The sequence below is a fragment of the Prionailurus viverrinus genome, chromosome D1, assembly GCF_022837055.1.
Source record: "Prionailurus viverrinus isolate Anna chromosome D1, UM_Priviv_1.0, whole genome shotgun sequence".
NCBI lineage: Eukaryota > Metazoa > Chordata > Mammalia > Carnivora > Felidae > Prionailurus > Prionailurus viverrinus.
Window position 1 is genome coordinate 43,772,080 of NC_062570.1, and position 21,094 is coordinate 43,793,173.

Consider the following 21,094-nt stretch of genomic DNA (forward strand, 5'->3'; position numbering starts at 1 on the left):
CTAAGCAGACTTTTGCAATAGGAAGACCAGTTGCTTCTGATGGTTTTCAAAGGTCCATTTTACTTTTGTAGAATCTCCAGTTTTGAAGGAAGCTTAAACGATATCTTGAGAAAGATGATTTTTGTCTCCCATGCAATCTAAGTAAATATCTAGTATTGAAAAGCCCATTCTGTCTTTGGGAAGCTCCTGTTTTCACAAAGTTCTTTTTCTTTTGAGCCAGAATTTATTTTACTTTAATTTAATCCAATGACTTCGATGTCTATGACTCTGTAGGCCATCAAAATTCAGTCCCCTCTCTTTTAAATTATGTTCATGTGTTCCTTGCTTTATGATATTTCAAGTCTCATCATTATTCGAAATTAAAAAAAAACATATTCATAGTTAATATTCATTGAGTACTTATCTTGTACCTTACTAATGTTTTATCTCATTAAATCCTCCCAACAACCCTGGTAAAATATGCTGTTGTTATCATTATTATTATTATTTTATATTATTATTATCATTATTGCTATTATATCTTGTCCAGGTGATAGAACAGGGACAGCGAGAGGTGAAGGAACTTGTTAAAAGTCGTACATAATAAGTAGAAGAGTTTGGGTTTGAACCCAGGGATCATCAGATTCCTGAGGCCACATTCCTCATCACTAAATTAGGCTGGCTGCAGTTTGGTATGGCTTCCTTTGTATCACCCCCTTTTTTTTCTAAAGTTTTTTTTTTTTGAAGTTTTATTTATTTTTGAGAGAGAGCACGGGCGTGCAGGCGCACAGGCACCTGAGTTGGGGAAGGGCGGAGAGAGAGAGAGACACAGAATCTGAAGCAGGCTCCAGGGCTCTGAGCCCTATGTGGGGCTTCAACTCCCCAGCCATGAGATCATGACCTGAGCCGAAGTCGGATACTTAGCCAACTGAGCCCTTTTTTTAAAAGTTTTTTTACTGATTTATTTATTTTTGAGAGAGAGAACTTTGTATCCCTTTTAAAGCTGGAAACCAAACTAAATGTAGTGCTCTGGTGTATGTAATATGACATTGGCAACATAGAAAGTTTGTCTTTCTCGCTGCAAATATTACGGTCATTATTTAGGACCTGATTGTCTTGTTCCATGATTATCCATGCACTTAGCTTAACTTAATTTTTATACTTGTTACCTATGTTTTGGAATTTTTAAATTCTTTCTCAGCAAATCTATTTATTGCGTGACATCCTTAAAAGAACACATTTCATACAAACCAAATCAGATGTTTCTTTTCGGTGGTCAAATGTATCTAAAATATGCTAATTTTCCTTTTCAAGAGATCAGTAGAGCATGGCAATTAAGAGCTATACCATTAATAGCTCTATGACCTTGCCAGATAATTTGTCCTCTTTCTTAACTATTAGATGGGATTAATAAAGTCACCTACATTATAAGGTTGTCTCAGGTTTAAACAAGTGAATGTAGCAATATAGGCATAATAGGGACATACTCAAGTATTAGAAAAAAGAATTATACTTATACCAATACTAATAGCTGTATTAGGATGAAACTCCACATTTAACTGTTTGAAGAATCTTTTTTGTATAAATACACAGCACTTTTGAAGAGCCCAGATTTTCCTATCTGTAATCTGATAAATGTATAATGAAAACAGCTTAGCAGATCAAAAGAATATTCCTTGAAAGGGCAACATTTTTTATGACATTGTTAGGTCTCAAAAATTCAATTGGTGTTAACAATAAAGGTTTATTTTGGGATTTGCAAGACAAGCATCCTCCTGGGGAATTTTTTTCTTTTAATTTTTAATACACTTTTCTAGGAGGTTTGCTATTTGTGTGCTATATTATGGATATTTCAATTTGGAAGACGTTTGGGGGGAAAAAAAGCCAAAACTGTTTCCTCTTTTCAGACATGAATGTAACCGGACACTTCTTTATTTTCATTTGAAAAACTCATCAGGAGGAGATATATACTGCCATTCTCACTTACTGATAAAAGGGATATTGGAGTGAAAAGCAATTATGAGTGTCACAGAGCCTCAGCGGAGAGACTAACCCTACTCCTTTGACAGGCATGTGGAGAGAACATATTGTAAATGAGAACTGGCACCCTTGCCTCTCAGTCTTACCACAGTCACCACCCACTGGCTTTAGCTTGTATGTTGGGTGGATAATAATTGTATTTTGTTTTTTTATTTACATGAGAGAGGAATTATAATGTGACAGTTCTTAAAAAGAGAGGGGGAAGGGCCTTCTCAAAAGCACATGTGGCAATGAGAGCCAGCTAATTGTATAAATAATTTTTTTGTGCTAGCTCTGCTGGGCCTCTCAGACCTCATTTTATTATATAAATTAATACATATTATTTATGTATTATATAATACTTATTCTTTTAGACAGAGCTCTTTGCCATTTGGGACTATTTGCTGGCAAGAGTTCATTGTAGAGTGTGATTTATATTCTGTTTGAATCATGTTTTCTAGGGGGATTTAAAAGAATGGATTTCCATGTGCATGTTTCTAAAATCATCTGTTCTTTAAACCAGGGGGACACAGTGGGCAGCCTTTGTCAACAATGACATTAATGAACGAAAGGCACTGTTGGCTTCATAGGAGTTTAGGCTCGAGAAGTTAACCAGGGTTAGACAAATATTTATGAGGTTAGGCTTATTGCACTGGCTTATCCTCCTTCTACTATGCCCTTAGGAGAAGGAAATTAAGAACATTCTGTTGGGGGATGGAGGTATTTATGCAGTATAGACTAGTGCTGAAAGTTGCTGATTCCAAATATCTTCTCTTCTAGAAGCCACTTGCACTGAGTGCTCTTTTCACCCACACTGGCTTGTATGATCTTCCTACTAGAGAGAGGCATTTGCACTTAAAATGTCAATGGGAATTTGGTGAAGCCCAGGGAAAGGAAGGCCCAGAGGTTTTATGTTAAGCCAATTCTATTCTAGCACTGGGAGAGAAAAATTTATTTCCCTACATTTTCTTTTCAATTTTCCTTTCATTGCCTCTAGATTTGAATTGGCTATATAATTTATTGTTCAAACTAGACACTGAGAATGAAATGGGATACTGTGGATAATTAAGCAGTGACTTGTGGCTGAACCAGGACATATGGTTATTCTACCTATTCCTAGGCATAGGGGAAAGTTCTAGAGAGACTGAATCACAAAAGGAAACCTTACCTCAAATAGGGGCTCTACATGGGTACGTGGGAGCCTAGAACCTTCAAATAATAAACACAGTAGATTTGCCCAGCTTTGTCCCACTTTAGAGATCGTAACTGGATGTGCTCTACCATGTTAGGTAGAAGGTTGAGGAGTTGCACATTCATGGGAATTGCTAAATCTTTTGTATACTACGTGTCACCCTTACAAGTGACCTGTTTTGAATAGTTTCTAGATGCTTAATTTCTACTAGGTGTGCATAATTATTTTAACGTTGATGCCCTTTATTTCTACTTCAAAATCCTACTTCTTTTTTAATAGAGTAGGAGTTCTCTACTTGGATTCATAATCTCTAGGAATCACTGAATGGGTGCCGGGGATCCATGAATTCCTGGAATACACCCACCCACCACCCCCACAGTAGCTTGCATTAGATTCCCAAAGCTATTTGTGTCCCAAAGGAAGTTAAAAATAACTGAATGAAGCCTAAGCTAGGTTTTTACTAGAGAGCTATAATATTACATTGATACATCTTATATCTTCACTTGTTTTATCCAAAGTTAGAAACAGTAGATTGTGGGGAAAATTAGAAACACTGGGACAATTTTCTTCTCACATGAAGGTTTCTGTAAGGAGAACTTACTGATAAATATGGTTATGCATCATCATTTTATTTTATTTTAAATGTTTATTTTGAGAGAGAGAGAGAGAGAGAGAGAGAGTGTGTGTGTGTGTGTGTGTGTGTGTGTGTGTGCATGTGTGCAAGCAGGGGAAGGGCAGAGAGGGAAAGAATCCCAAGCAGGGTCTGTGCATCAGCTCAGAGCCTGATGGTGGGGATCGATCTCACAAACCATGAGATGATGACCCGAGCCGAAATCAAGAGTTGGACGCTTAACAGAGTGAACCACCCAGGTGCCCCTACATTATCATTTTAGAGGATAATAATGATACTATTGCTAATAATTTCCAAATTTTATATAATATTCAATGTTACAGGTACTGTTCTTAGCAATTTATGCCACATACATATATACATACATAACCTCTCACATGCACACATATGGAGTTTTTTGTTTTTTGTTTTTGTTTTGTTTTGTTTTTTTAATCTCATAGCACTATGAGGTCATTTTACAGATGGGAAAATGAGGCACAGAAGGTTAAATTAAATGATTATTTAAAGGCACCTGGCTAGTGCCTGATAGGGCTGGGGATTGACCCACATTCTGACCCCAAAATTTATGCATTTAATTTCTAAACTTTTCTTGAATTAATGAATTATTTATTCATGATTTGGAGGGTACTTTGCTTTTGAATGAAATATATTCATGTCATGTGAAAATCTGGGATAATTTTCTAATTTATCTATAAAAGTTGGCGAGTGTGTATGTGTGTGTTTTGTGTATTTTGAGTAAGAAGTTCAGTTTTGTTACAAGCTACATAGATTTCAAGGTTTTGAAATATAGTCCTCCCAGAAAACTGTAAGAAAATGGAACTTTTTTGTGTTGCTTTATAAATGTTTCTTAAAATGTACAACTTTGTTAAAGCATATAGTAAGTATATAATAATAAAATTATATCTATATAGTATTTTAACCTCCAAAATTATTCCACATAACTTGAAAATAGCAATGATTAAAGCTAGGATCTATACTAGAGCTAATAAAAATACAGTAGAAGAGATACTCTCACCAGTATTCTTGTTACACACCGTGGGTTTGTGGCTCTTCATCCAGTGAACAGGTGGTCCACATCTTTTTTTTTTTTTTTAAATATGTATTTATTTTTGAGAGAGAGACAGAGTGTGAGAAGGGATGGGCAGAGAGAGAGGGAGACACAGAATCTGAAATAGGCTCCAGGCACAGGGCCCGAACTCACAAACCAAGAGATCATGACTTGAGCCAAAGTCAGACACTTAACCAACCGAGCCACCCAGGTGCTCTACATCTTTTAAAGTCTGTTACCAAGCCTCAGAATGGTGCCTGTCATTGCTACAATATAGATTAAGGAGAATGGGAATTGCACAGAGAAAAAAAAAAAAAAGAACCTACAGATACACTCCTTGAAAATATCCAGGGGAGAGAGGAATTTCACATAACCACCAAAAATCCTAAAGTACAGAAAAGTATACACTGTGTAAATCCTTATGTAAAAGGGAGAATGTTGGGCTATAGCTGAAGTCGAAATTGAATAGTAGGAAATTCCAGGGTTGTTTTCTGCCTACCCCATTATGTGTCTGTGAGTTCCAATATAAAAGAGAAAAAGCAACACAGCAATGATATATCGTAGGTAAACTATGGTGTTTGAGGGTCAGAAGGTTTCTTACCCATTTTTATCAAGGGAATCCCTTTCACAAGCCATTACTCAGTTTGTGTTGAATTAAGGGGAATTATATTAATAGGCTTTTAGCTAGGAATTTGTTGTCCTTCTAAGCTCTTCCAAATTTCCTCAATTATCAAAGCACTGTTGGTAACAATAAAAAATAATCTGTGTATTTGTTTAAACGTAACTTGGATTCCCATTTTGGGACTCTCGTTTATATTTGTTGTTGTCTGGGTAATAAGTTCTTACACTGACTAGAATATCAATTCCTATGCCAGAGGAATTAACTTTTAGGTCTTAAGTGTTTTGGTTGTTTTGTAGATTGGCAAATTTTTGTTGGGGATTTTTATGTAATTCTGTGGCTAAAAATTCTTTGGATCACAGAAGAAAAAAAATTCATCTCTTTGTTTTCTTTTACTTTTTGGCCTTTGAATTTTTCATCCAAGTATATAGGGTGAATAAAATTCCTGGAGAATGAAGTCTTTCTTATATGAGATTCAAATCTCCCTCATATAATATTTACATATTTCCCATATGTTAATAATATCATGTTCTATACAAATATGGTCTTTAAGAAGTGTTTTTTTCCCCACTTCTAAGTTCCTATTCGTAGGACTGTTTTTCATTTTTGTGTAAAAATGATTCCTCTATATTATCCAATCTGGACTAAGGTCTTATGATTTATTTACTTTTGCTGATATTTTATACTGGAAAAAAGTAGGGGTAAGTATTGAGGTCATGTGGTATTTTCTCTCGTAAGGATGCCATATGTATAGGTAGATATAGTATATACAGAGCATTTTCATGTACATAAATTCATTTGTGCTATAAGCTACTTTTGTTCATGGATTTTTAGTCTAAACTGAGTGTACTTCTCCCCCACTTAGAGGATAGAAATAGTGAGTTTCAGACCAAATACTTTCTCACGTAATTTTAATCTCAGTTTTCCTCCTGGGACCTTATGCATAATAACAAGTGGTCCTGGCTGGAGGTACAGGGTAAGAAAGTTGAGGGAAGGAGAAGGAACAAGGGCTACATTTAAGAAACATTTTAGTACATTCATGTTTTTCTGAAATGTGGAGTAATCCTTTTATTCCCACTGCCAGTTTTGTAAAGCCTGAAAGCAGAGGATATACTAAGATATGTTGGATACTTACATATTTTTTTCTTCCCAAGAGATCAAAGTCCTTTCCTTTATATTGTGACTTAGACAGTAACATGTGCTATCTCACTTTTTCAGCCAAGGGAAATGAGAAAAAAAAAAAAAAGAGTAAAATGGCCTGTTTAGTAAAATGGCCTATTTCACTTCACACACTTAGGAAACATTCTGGTCTTGATCCTGTGTTTTTAGGCTCTAATGGTTAGTTTTGCCAGCTGCATAGTGTCTGTGGCTGGCAACTTCATTTGCAGGGCCCACAGCAAAATTAAACTGTGAGGCTCTTTGATAAAACATTACTAAGTATTTCAAGATGGTGACAACAGAGCATTGAACCAGCCACGGGACCTTTCTAAGAGAAGGTTCCTTGAGACTGCAAAAGTCACACACCTGTGATGCTGGCCCTGTGTTGCCTAGTCTCATGTCTTGGACAACACCATCAGCAAGAACAAGACAAAGTATGTGCTACAGTCAAGTTGCAGGATGCGAATACACTCAGGCATCAGTTGCAAGTGCCCAGGAGAGAATGCAGAGGCAAGAACCTGGCTAGACCAGACCAAGTAGGGATGGGAATAAAAGCTCTGGTTTGATACATGCTCAGGTGCTTGGGGTTTCCCTGATGTGTGCTGGAAGTGGAGGCAAGCACTCCACTTCTACATGCTGCTACTAAGTAGGTTGAGAACTTGACTCTCTTGATAATTTGTCTGCTTAGATAAGAATTGGCTTAGGGTAAGGACAGGGCTGAAATCTTGGGTCAAACTTAGCAGTACTCAAGGGTAAAGAGGGATGATGTAAGTTGCAGACTGATTTCATGCTATTTCTTGTATACATGGTTTACTTTATTTACTAAATATCATTTCCTAACATCTAGGCATCTTTTTTGAAGTTGGATTATGAGTTCCAATTCCCTTCTGTGTTTGGTAGAACCAGATGATGACTCAACCATGTGTTTCAACAACAACCAAAACAAAAAGTTGTTTGTACACTTCTGGTCATTCAGTAATTCATTCCATGAATAGATATTGAATGCTTGCTATAGATGGTATGCACTGTTCTAGTCACCAGCAATGCAGCTGAGGTACAGGACACATCCTTGACCTTAAGTAGTGTGCATTCTAGTGGATTCCACACAATCCAGTGAATTCCAGTGGGTTTTGAAATGATGAATTAGGGTGTATTTTCTTAAGCTCTTTTTTTTTTTTTTTTTTACTTGAAGCAGAGTAAAAAGAACAGTCTGAAACAGGTTGTTCTATTTTTTCTGTAAAGACAAGAAACATTTTGTGTTATAGAATACTAGGAAAAAAGTAGGTTCCTTATGGGACAAGGATTTTTTTTTCTCCACTGTAAAAAAGGTTTAAAATCACAAGCATAAAGGTTACGTAAGTGACACTGCATTTGTTAGACATTTTTAACGTGCAGTTAAAGTAGGAATGATTTTGTGTTTCTCCTTTCTGCAGTGTGGCATTTTGTAATATTTAATTTTTGCCATAAAATATTTTTATGATTTCTATGTGGTAACCTAGTGGGATTTATTCTGTGTATTGTATTATTTTCTGTGACTTTGTCATATAAAAAAATGGTAGTATGTCTATAATGCCTCTTAAGGAAAAAAAGGACAAAAAGAAAGAAACCTATTTTTTGAAACTCTGTTGCGTTTTGAAAGCACATCTTGAAATCCTTATGAGTACAAAAATAATAGCATCCACAACCACGTATTTGATACACTGTAAAATCCATGATTTCTCATGATAGAAGAACACTAGACATTCCAAAGATATTTCAAAATCTGTCCTTTGGAACATAATAAAACTAAAAAAAATGAGTAATAAGTATTCCTATTCCTACATGGTCTGTGTGCTTCCTCCCCTTACCGCCTGCTCTGTCACTGCCTTAAGTTGGCAAGACTCTTTGTTTACCATTCATGGACATCTTTTTCCCTTCCCGGTTTTTCCTTTCAAATTATTTATCATTTAATATGAAAGATGCAATAAAACATACAAGAATATTTTCTTTTTATTTTAACGTCTATGCACTTTTATATTCAAACAAATTATGGGATTATTTGCTCTTAAAATCAATTCACTAGAAATTCATTGAAGATTTACTGTCTGCCAGAAACTTGTTAGAGAGAGGACAGGGTTTGGCAGTGAGTATGGACATATGGGTGGATATGTAAATACATAAGACATGATCCCCTCTACTAATCTGGGAGCAAACCATGTGCATTTGTTCATACTATCCCTCTTACTGGAATGCCATTCTCCTGTTGTTAAACCATTAACATCTTCACATTTTTCAGTTGCTTCCTTCATGAATCCCTTTCCAAATTTCATAATCAAAGTTCACCATCCCTATATACTCTCAAGGGTCACCCTACTAATCTCCAATATGTGCTCACTTTGCTTTTTTGTTGTTACTGCTTTCATGTCTGATCATAGCTACTCAATTTAAGTTAATTAAAATGAAATAATGTGACAAATTCAGGTCTTTGCCTGCACCAGTAAATTTTTGTTCAATATATACATTGGTCTTTAATTTCATAGGTCTTTGTTCATAGGAAGAATGGAAGGGTGAGAGGGTTGGCCTTGTACAGGGGAGGGAGCATGGCCTTTGTTTGGACTTGGCCACTGGCTGACAGTGTGGTCTTAGGCAGATAACAGCTCAAAATGTGTTCACTTATTCTAAGATGGGGCCACTGATCTTTACCACATAAATTTGTTATAAAAAAAATAGGCAGTGAGGCATGAAGCACCTGTCTGGTATGCCCAGCACTTACCCTGTAAATACAGAGTTCGGAATGTGCCAGTATCCTTCCATATGAACCCTTCAGTATCTTTTACTACCTTATTTAGCCAAATCTAACCTGAGATTCTGTGCTTGTGGGTTTTTTTTTAATGAATGTTTTTTGTTATCATTGTCTGTCTATAGATCTTTTCTGTCTTATCCATGACTATTTGTTAGCAACAATTACAAACCGAGACAAAGAAAACATTTTAATGGGGTTTTAAGACAGAGGTAACCTATGCCATTTAGCTTGAGTGTAGCTTAAAAGTAACATACAGCTTTCAAAGTAAAAAGGGATTTTAGCATATTACATAGCCCTTGAAATACCAGGAATGGCAGTGTTTTGTTTGACTGAGCTGGCCCAAAGATTTGTACTGCATAGTAATGTTTGTCATTCTAAGGACCTCAGCACATGGGTCTTGCCCACCTGAACACTGTTAAGACTTAGGAGGAGTAAATAATGTTCCTTTTCCTGGTGTGTTAAACAGCCCCATCCAATACACACACACACACACACACACACACACACACACACACACACGATCTGACTTTATTTCCAGGCGTTTGTTCATTTTGAACCTTCTTCCTTGATGTCTACTTCTTTAATCAACTGATTTGCTTTATATGATAAAGGTTTGTAGAAGGAAGGAGATGCTGTTTCTGAATCCCATGCTTAGACTGCCATTTGGTTAATTTCTTACCCAAACAAAGCCTTAAGTTTCTCATCTGTGTAATGGGAAATCAAAACACTTATGCTGTATGATTATTTTGTTTTCAAGTTTAAGTAAGAAATAGATGTTTAAAAAATTCTTGACATACTTTCTTAATAAATATTAATCTTCCTCTTCCTTACCTTTTTCACAGGTATGTTATAAGGATCCAATGAATTAACATTCTGTATAGTGACAGGTGGAGAGTTTAGAATTTCAGTCAGAAATGGGTTCAGATATTGGCACTGCCCCTTACCAGCTATGTGACCCTGGGGTGTTATTTAATATCTATGAAAATAGTTTCTTAATTTGTAAATGGGAATAATAATTACTTGCAATTGTTGCATATATATGTGAAATGTATATGAATTGCTATGTTTGGGGCCTGATGTCTACCAAACGTTACTAAGGTGTATTAAAATACTTTATTCCAGTTATTCGTGGTCTCAATTCCATTCAGCTTCTCCCAAGATGTCTTCTAACTAGATTTTATTTGTTTAGAGGTTCAGAGGCCAGATTTGACTCCTTACTGAACTTTGTAGAACCACCTAGAATAGTACCAAGTGCATTATGCCAATGTTTGTTCAATTTGAGGCTAGTAGAATAAATGTCTGCGATTTTTGACCTACCTACCTGATAACCACCACCCTTGGGATGGTCAGTAGGAGCAACAGGTTTGGGTAATGGCCGCTGAATCAAATTCATAGGTTTTCTAACTATAATGCCACAATGATTATTTTATATGACTAGAATTCTATGAAGGGTTCTGTATTTGGTTCACATTTCTGTAATAATAATTAATTCTTCTGTACCTAGGCCATATCTACTGCATTACTTTAAAAGATGGGTGTGTGGCCTGCCATTGATGTTACATAATACATCTTGCTCCTTAATGATATACTATAACATATACTATATGCTCTTTAATGACTTAATTATGATTAGTTACAAGGAATAAAGTAATATAAAAAGAAGGGATAAAAGGAATGAACATGAGCAAAAGGAAAACGATCAGGTTGAGTAGATGTTGAATTCCATAAAAGACTGCCTTGGCCCTTTCTAACTTTCATATATTGGATCTATTTAGTCCTATTATTCGTGTTATAATTTTTGTTGTTCCAAAATATTATCTTTGTAAAATCACTTATAAAATCACTATAGCTGTGAAGTTCTTAAAATATACATTTTTTAAATGTATTAAAGTTAATTATTTGGTAACTTGAAGAGTAATTTAAAAATATATTGTTGGCTAACCAGGAAAAATAATTTTGGACACCAAAATTTTAATGGCCTTAAAATAGAGATAAAACACACTGACAAATTTCCAGTGCTTTTCAAAATCTTAATTTTTTCCTTCAAGATTTGCTTATGCAGTAGTGATCTTTTTTGATGTTTTATACAATCTATCCATTGATGCACTATTCCCATGAAGTAGGTCTTGACTTTTTATTAAAATTTATTAAAAATTTATTTTAAAAAATTTTATTATGTTTTTATACAAACATAGAAAGTTGAATGGTTTGTCTTAGAATGTCAGAAAATATACAACAATCAGAATTGATTTTAGGGGTTAGGCCCTCCTTCCTGATTAATTATTTTGAGTCTTTTATATGGTCTTCTTTATGGAGAAATTTTGAAAAGTAAACATGGGTAGGGTCTAATTGCTGTATATTAATTTGCAGACCAAACGAGATGCCAACTTCTAGTTCTTGTTATTGTGTTTGTTTAATGTTTCTCTGTAAATCACCAAGGCCTGATTTATCCAGTCTCAGCCAAATCAAATATGATCCCTACACTTTCCCATTTGTGTTTGAAGATATAGCAAAAGTACTCATTATTATAGTATTTATTGAAGTCAAAACTTGTATATGGTTGTACGAATGCCTAATAGAGTTGAAATAAAGGCTGTGAAATTCCAGAGTAGTTGGAAATATTGATGTATTCTTCCCAACCATGTATTTGTGGCCTTTGTTTAAGGGCTAAAAATCTTGGTTTAGTCCCATAGTAAAGAATTAATTAAAAGTTTTAGGATTTCTCAGTTGCTCCTAAGTAAGATATATGAAAAGCACTTTCCAGATAAATGCTATGGAAAGTTAACAAGAAAAAGAGGCTATTTTCTCATACTATGTCCCCTGATTTCCATTTCATTTTCACCTTCTTTTTTTTTTTTTTTAATTTAATTTCAGAGGGCTGCTGAAGTATCAAACTAATTTAGATACCCACCCTCCTGGCTGCATCAATCTTAATGGAACCCACTACCAGAATATTCATTTACAAGATTATCTCTCAGAACATTTTCATGAATCTTTTCCTGAAGGATTTGCAAAGCCAGATGAACTTACCCAAAAGAGATTTGTGAAGATTTGTATGGAAGAGCCCAGGTTCCAAGCTAATTTTCCACAGGTCAGATTGATTTTGTATCTTTGATTGTCTCTGCAAAGTCCATATTTCCATAATTATTGACCAACATTACATTTAAACATGTTTTTGGAGGTATATAAAACAATTGTTCTTGTAGAAAAAAACATTCTAGGATGTTTCAACAGCAAGAGAGCACCTGTTTTTCCATTATAGGTAGCTGGTGTTCAAGGAGAAAGCCCTATGATATTATAGACTATGGAAAATTCCTGCTTAACTGACCATGTAATCTTTGCATACTGTGGCACTGGTGCTTGCCCTATCCGTTGAGAAAAATAGGCTGAATAATAAAAACAATAGTGAAAGAACTAACACTAATAGTAATTATTATTATGGTATAGAATAATGTTACGGTACGATATTTTGTATAATACTATAAATAATAAATTGTAAAGTCAATTTGTTGAATGGTTAGTATCATCTGTTATGTATTGTGCTAAAATGTACTGTATGCATAATTTCTTTTAATGTTCACAATAGCTCTTTGAAGCCATTACTATCATCCTTAATTTTCTGATGATAAAATTGTGGCTTAAATACATAAAATACCTTCAGCAAACTCTGCAACCTACTACATGACAGAAGTAGAGTAGAAAACCAGGTCTTTGACTAAAATGTTTACTATTAGAAAATATTCTTACCCAAATACCCAGTGAGTAGTTCAGCAAGGGTCCTGATCTTCCCATGTGGCTATGGGAGCTGTCCACATGGGAATTAACACCCTGTACTCTTTGCCTATAGCAGGTGGAAGTATGGTACAGTATGTCAAATGTCTGTTTTCAGAAGAGAAAAAGGAGTCGAAAAGTAGAGTGAATTTGTAGATGACTTTGGAATAAGTATATTAGTCTTGTGTTTATTGTCAGTAACAATCCTCTAGATTTCTAATAGACTTTGCAGTTTTCAGAATTTTCCGGGCTTCACACAATGCTATATGTTAGGCAGGGCAGGTATTGTGACTCCCATTTTACTTACATGACACTTGATGCTCAAAGGGTAAGTGACCATCTCAGAGTTGCCAGCCTGCTGCATTGCAGAGCTTGTCTTGTGATGTCTGCTACTCACACAGTAGCAAACAAAATACTGGGAAGAGGCATGATCTGTCTGCAAGGAAGGAGGAAGGTCTGAAATAGCTATGTAAGTAAGGTTTAAAAAAGTAACCATTAAAATAAGTTTGGATCAGAGGTCTCCAAGTGATGAGGGAAATAAAGTGTGCAGTTCTAAAGGAAGGGTTGACCACACAGGCTTCCGTACTTCTGAGAGCATGCAGCTAGTTATCCTGGGATCTGGGATATCTATACAGCACACATGTGAAATTGTCACACTGCCCAAATTCTATATGTTATCTTCTGTTCCTATTACTTTTATTATGTAAAAGTTGTAAGCAGCATGCGTAGTATGTCCTATATTTTAAAATCTATGCATAAACATATTTTGCATTGTATAAACATGGAACAGATAGTAGCTGTACTTATCATGAACATAGTATAATGTGTAAACTTGGCATATCACTAAGTTGTATACCTGAAACTAATGTAACATTGTGTGTCAACTACACTCAAATAAAAAATAAATAGATAAAAGTATTTAAAAAATACTCTAAATAAACTTACCTGACATTCTGAAGAATTCCAACTGCTCCTGCAAACTAAAACATTTTAATACCTTAAAAATAGAAAGAAAAATACATATATATCCAGGATTTTCTTTTTTTTTAACAGATATTGGAGTGGTACAATTTTTTCTGAAATCATCTTCAAATTGATTTGAGCACTTAATTTCCCTTCTCTCTTTAGATAAAATACTGTATATACATGCATTATGTGTTTATGGTATACATAGAGGGACATATGAAACATTGTATGCATACCTGTTAATATGGCACATCAGTTCCCCTTTTATTTTTCATTATTTATTTATTTTTAAAGTTTATTTATTTGAGAGAGAGAGAGAGTGGAAGAGGGGAAGAGAAAGGGAGAGAGAGGATACCAAGTAGGCTTCACACTGTCAGCATGGAGCCCACTGTGGCACTTGAATTCACGAACTGTGAGATCATGACCTGAGCCGAAATCAAGAGTCAAATGTGTAACTGACCGAGTCACCCAGGTGCTCCTCCCTTTTGATCTCATACTTTAGTCTTGTGTGAATAAGTTGCAGTGAGCATCTTATTTTTCATTCATTTTTCTTTACATTTTATTATTCAAAATATAGATTAAAATTTCATTACTGTAATGTATGACATAAACAATTGAGCAGGAGATAAGGATTCCTACAATACAAGTATTTCTTAAAGTATATTTAAAAAATTCTCCACTAGACTTGGCTTTGGATTTCTGGACCTTTGTGCCTGTATTGTGCTGAAAGACTTTACAGGTGTATCCGGAGCAATAAGCCAGTCACCATCATCTCGGTCATACGTCATCCCTCAGATGTCATGGAAATCCGAATGGTCAAAGAAAATTTTAAAGCGAGACCTGGCCAGGTGAGTCAGTGTTTAGTAACTTTTAAATTCCCTTTATCTTTATATAAGTTTTGAAAATCAGCATTCATGCCATCATTGGAATGCTTGAACTTCTCTTTTGGTCACTTAGAAACTATGTTTGTTGTTTTTTAGTATATTATTCTACATTGTCCCAGTGTGTCTGCGTTAGAAAACCATCCATTTACCCTCACAATGGTAAGAAACTTGTTTTTGATTTTAAGAATTTTTTTAGAGTGAAATGTGTGTTTCTTTTGTGTGTGTATATTCCACGTCATTCTAAAAATCATGCAAGGCTATCACAATATCCTACATGTCTAACTAAGCCTTTTTTTTTATCCAAAAAAATATCTGTTCAGAAACTTTGTAGCTATTTATTATTTTCTAAGAGTTTACAATCCAGGAAGCAATACGTTTAAATGTATTAAAGCTTATTGATTCAAAATACAGAAAATTTCCTGGCTATTTACATTTTTCCCATTATGAACTGTGTATCCAAATATAATATGTATGGTTTTCTTTAGAGAGGTTGAATTTAATGATAAAGAGGGTACTCCGAGTTGAGTGGAAGCCTAAGAAAATCCAAGCAGTGTTTAGAAAAGAAAAAGTCCAGTGTAATTGGAGCCCAGGCTGTGTGTTGGGAGGGAAAGGAAAACCAAGTTAGAGAAATAAAATGGAATAAATAATGGGTAGGGGGAAGATCTGGCTAAGTAATGACTTCATCAGATATTTTTAGCCTGTCAGCACATTGTTTAACATTCTTTTCTGCATTATAAATATAACATGAGTCTATTATCAAAAAGTAAACAATTCACAAATAGATGAGATAAAATGGGAACTTTTCCTCATTCCCCCCACTTTTCAATCCTTTCTTCCAGAATCTGGCATATATTCTTACAGACATTTTCCTGTAGAGTTAGGCATATATAGATGTTTGATACCTGTTTGCTAGATCATTTGTTTTATAATTTGCTCTTTTCACTCAGCAATATAACATGGCTGGAGAGCCTGGGTGGCTCAGTTTGTTAAGTGTACAAGTATTGATTTCAGATCAGGTCATGATCTTACAGTTTATGGGATATAGCCCCCCACTGGGCTCTGTGCTGACAGTGCAGAGCCTTCTTGGGATTCTCTCTCTCTCTCTCTCTCTCTGCCCCTCCCTCTCTCTCTCTTTCTCAAAATAAATAAACACAACAAAAGAAAACACAATATATCATGGACAGCTTTCCATGTTACTATATTTGTGTATGTCACATTGTTTTTAATGACTGCATAATATTCACAGTAGGAAAGTACTGTAATTAATTTAGTATTTCCAATTGATGATGGAAATTGAGATTTTTTTTCAATTTCTAGCAAAAGTAACTAAGAACAGGACCCACATGTTTAAATATATGCTTAAGATATGCAAATAAAATTGAACAGATGTGGGGGGTGGGCAGCAAAATCACTGGTGCCTAAGTGCTGGGATGCAGGGGTAGGGTTGTACTGGGAATGGCAACCACTTTCAAATTTGATGTGTTATTTAAAAAAATTTTTTTTTAAATTTTTTTAATGTTCATTTATTTTGGAGAAAGAGACAGAGCCCGACAGAGCAGGGGAGGGGCAGAGAGAGAGGGAGATACAGAATCGGAAGCAGGCTCCAGGCTCAGAGCTGACAGCACAGAGCCCGACGTGGGGCTCGAACTCATGAACTGTGAGATCATGACCTGAGCCAAAGTCAGATGCCCAACTGACTGAGCCACCCAGGGGCCCCTTAAAATTTTTTTTAACGTATATTTATTTATTTTGAGAGAGAGAGAGAGAGAGAGAGAGGAGGGGCAGAGAGAAAGAGAGAATCCCAAGCAGGCTTCCTACTGTCAGCGCAGAGCCCCATACGGGATTCAGACTCACTAGCCATGAGATCATGATCTAAGCTGAAATCAAGGGTCTGACGCTTAACTGACTGAACCACCTAGGCACCCCTCAAATTTGATGTGTTATGTTGAAAACTTGGAAACCTTGGCCAAGTTATTCATTTTTCTGTGCATTTATTCCACCAGAGTAATATTGCCATATAAACACATTGTCTATTCCTAGGTATGTTGTGTGTTTAAATGATCTTCTACAAGTAAAGTATGTAGAACAAAGCCTGAAACATGGAAAGTGTCAGGTACATGTAAACGTATGCTAGCAATTATTATGATTTGTATTTTCATTGTGAGTTTGTCCCTTGAGAACATATCCTTGTAAAGACAGCTAGGCCAGAAAAATCTATATTTAAAGGATAAAGGAAGCAGAAAGGAAGTGTCAAATGGTTCGAGAAAACACAGACATTTGCTCAATAGTATTTAATTGCTTCAAATTTCTCATTCTGTTTGTACATAGCAAACTTATTTATTAATGATTAAGGAAAGGTAGCTTGGGATCTAGTCCAGTGATTGACAATATCCCGTTTTATCAAGAAAGATGGGAATGCTGGCCTACTTTGTGGCATACATTAATTTACAGTTGTTTATTCAGTCTGGTGACACCCTTTCATCTGGTGCCATGTGGGCAGCTGGATAGAGTGAGAAGGGAAATATGTTGTTTTGAAGACCAGTGCAAACTTAGTTGTCCTCATGGGATTCAAAACCAGGACCACAGAGTCTAGGACCCAGCTGTTACCGGGAGCCATGGAGCCACATCATGGCCTTCACTCCTTTAGGATATGTATACCCTACAATGGGGTTAAATATTGCCCTTGTTCCATGAGACAGTAGGATGCTTGGCTAGTAAATGTGATGAAAAGACCTTCCTGTATGATGGTTTGGCTGAATCACGAAGCCATTTTCACACAATTGCATCCACCACACCATGTTTAGTTCTGGTAGTTGTATGATGCATTTCCATGTCTCTGATTTCATACATCCCATAAACATGAAATTGGTAACAGTATTGAGAAAGGGAAGAATGGAAAAGGGAGAAAGTGCACACGTATGTTTGTCTCTATGTAAGTAGTTTAAAAAGTTTGGTCCACTCTTGGGGTCATACAGAATTTACTTCTGAAGTTAATCTTGTGTTTGACTCTATTTTTTTCCCAGCTTTATAGATGTGTAATTGAAAAATGAGAAATTGTGTATATTTAAGGTATACAACATGAGGCTTTATTTTGAAAATAGTTTCTTCACCATAGCATTAAATAGAGAATATGGAATGAGAAAGGAAGATGGTTGCTGAATGTTAAATACAGAGAAGAGGGGTTTTTTACTTTTTTACAAAAATATTTCCTAACATACATAAAAGTAGAGAGAATGGTATAATCGACCTCCATGTTCTCATCATCCAGCTTCAATAAAAACAGAAGAGATAGTTTACATTGTATCACTGAAAATGTTTATGCTCTCTCAAAACAGAAAAGCCAAGAATTTTTCTCCTATGCTACCTGCCTAGTAGAAGCTTCTAGATCTACTCTCTTTTGGTTGTCCTAGGACCATATCACAGGGCAAAAGGAGAAATTTAAAAGAGTGGCATGTAGGACATAAGGGCTTTTGGCAAGTGCCTCCAGTGGCCTCATCTGTTTCCCAAACAGGTGATGGGGAAAAAACTGTGATAGCCGTGGAGCTGGCTGCGGGCACAGGTAGTGATAGGAAAAATCTGTTATAAGATGGCCGACAGAACTGATAGGGAAATTCCGGTCCCACCCGAAGACTCCCCTCCAGGTTCTTCTGCCTACCCCGCTTGCCACGTGTGCCAAGTTACTACTAATGTGGAATGCGGAAGTAACAGACGGTAAATGGTTCCCTCTGCTTACGCTCTGGGCTCAGACCTCTGGAGAGTGATCTCTGAGCCTGCAGGTGTGAAATAAACCTCCTGCCTTCCAAGATCTCCGAGTGCCAGAGTGCCACTTGGTTCTTCCTCAGGGTAATCCAGACCAGGTTCTGTAACAGTAGGAGGGAAGGAAGAGGGGGCCAGGCGAAAGACAGAAGAACTGAAAGTAGGAGAGAGAGTTGAGAAAGGGATTATATGTGATGTGAAAGGGTAGTGGGTATTCACACAAAGAACATGAAGTTGATGATTCAACCCCAGCTCTGTTGCTTATGAGTTCTGTGCCGGGAGTGTATCTCTGATGGGGGTCAGTACTTGGTAACTATACTACTATTTTTTTTCATAATCTCAAAATGTTTCCTTTTAATTTGGATTATTGCCTTCACGTTTGCAATTACGGTATATTGTTTTTTCTTTTTGTTGTTGTTGTTGAGGAGCAGGGATAGGACATCAACATGTGGTTTTTCAATCTGAAAATGAGAAATTTGGGGGATATGACAGTCGTCTCAGCATTTGAAAATCTGTCACGTAGATGAAGAATTAGATGTTTTTCCTCTGGGATCCTAAGGTGTACAAATAGCTAAAAAGTTTTAGAGAAATAAATTTTGATTCAATATGATAAAACATTTCTAACAGTGAGACACCAGTCCAGAACCTTAGAAAGCTGTCTCCCCAGGATGTTTAGAAGGATGTTGGTGCTAGATCAGGACTTTTCAACCTCAGCATTATTGACATTTTGGGTTAGATAATTCTTTGATGTGGCATGTTGTCCTGCACATTATAAGATGTTTACCAACATCCTTAGCCTCTGCCAACTAGAATGTACTTATGGCAAAGGTGCTTGGAGGAGATACACTAAAGGCAAAGGGAAACAATCCATGGAAAACATCTGGTCAGAAACAATAAGTCCTTTTTCACCTCCCATCCCCCACTCCTTGGGCTCACAGTGGAAAAATTCCTTGTTCCTAATTTCTGTGCTTATCTGACAAATCCTATCAGTATTTCTTAGGTTTGACTAGCAACCCATACATTGAAATAGGTCTTTGTTTTGCAAGTTTAGGTTTTGTATTCAAATTTGTTCTTATTTTAAATATATATATATATATATATATATATATATATATGTTTGTATCTCGATCTCATAGTTTAAATTGTAACAATGGTTGGCTTCCAAAAAATATTAAGGCAAAGGAAATTCTTTTCATCGGACCATCTGTGTATTGTGTACTTGTGTAGGCTTAGGAAATGGTTTGTAGCCTTCCCAGATTTCGGGGGGTTACTGGCGGACTCAACTCCTACTATCCCCCAAGGGAGTTTCTATTTTCATAAGAGGGAAAAGAGGCAAATCTTGCTGCTGCCTAGAAATGAATTTGAGTAAAACAAACATTTCTAAGCTAAATTTTATGTCATGCCATTATGTTAATTTATTGTCTTTTCCTGCCATTTCTTTGTTTTTGTCCAATTACTTCTACTTGGCACTACATGTAAAATGCATGCTTCTCAAACATTTTCACTGGGTTTTTCCCTTAAGGGTTCCTTTAAAATAAAGCAAAACAAAGCAATTTCCCACTTGCTGATTCCCACTAAAAAATATGTAAATTAAGGTTAATAGTCCCTACTAATTAAGTGCCTCAAAGTTCTTTCATAAGCTTTGAAAATATTATATTTTATTTATTTTTAAATTTTTTTTGATGTTTATTTTTTGGGGGGGAGAGTGTGAGTGAGTGGGGGAGGGACAAAGTGGGAGACACAGAATCTGAAGCAGGCTCCAGGCTCTGAGCTGTCAGCACAGAGCCCAATGAAGGGGCTCGAACCCATGAACTGCGAGTTCATGATCTGAGCTGAAGTTGAACACTTAACCGACTGAGCCACCAGGCTCCCTGAAAATAGTATATTTTTAATTTTTATTATATTCCTATGAAACATGTATTGTTCATCTTGTATGATGTAGAAAATAATGTGCCTCGGATTAAATAACATATCCAAAGTCATACAGCTCTTTTGTGGCACAGGTGAGATTCAAACACAGACCTGCCTGGCAGAAAATCATGTTCCCAGCTAAGCTATTCTATACTCTCTCCTGACTCATCATCCATCAATGTTCAGGGCATTCATAGTTCTGAGACTCCTCTTGCTTTTGGAAATCCTTGTTGCTGGAGAAAAGAGAACTGCCATTAAGAGAGAAATTTACTGAAACTATAAAAATGTTAGATAAATAAGCAATTGAAAGTTTTGGATTGTGCATACTACTAAGTTCTTCTGTGTAGTGCAGAGTTGAAGTTCAGATTCCCCTACTAG

General features: G+C 36.0%; 1 protein-coding gene across 5 annotated transcripts in view; it reads left to right on the forward strand.

Moving 5' to 3' along the window:
• NOX4 (NADPH oxidase 4) overlaps nucleotides 1-21,094 on the forward strand; it is a 168,233-nt gene that overhangs the window by 49,123 nt on the left and 98,016 nt on the right. For 3 of the 5 annotated variants that reach the window (XR_007144956.1, XM_047823951.1, XM_047823953.1), the window contains 3 exons: nucleotides 12,303-12,519; nucleotides 14,849-15,013; nucleotides 15,146-15,208. Coding sequence is in view for 4 of the 5 variants with exons in the window: in XM_047823951.1 (XP_047679907.1) it covers nucleotides 12,303-12,519; nucleotides 14,849-15,013; nucleotides 15,146-15,208 (445 nt within the window). In the remaining variant the exon portion in view is untranslated. The remainder of the gene's footprint in view (nucleotides 1-12,302; nucleotides 12,520-14,848; nucleotides 15,014-15,145; nucleotides 15,209-21,094) is intronic. The other 2 variants (XM_047823952.1, XM_047823954.1) reach the window with 2 other exon arrangements.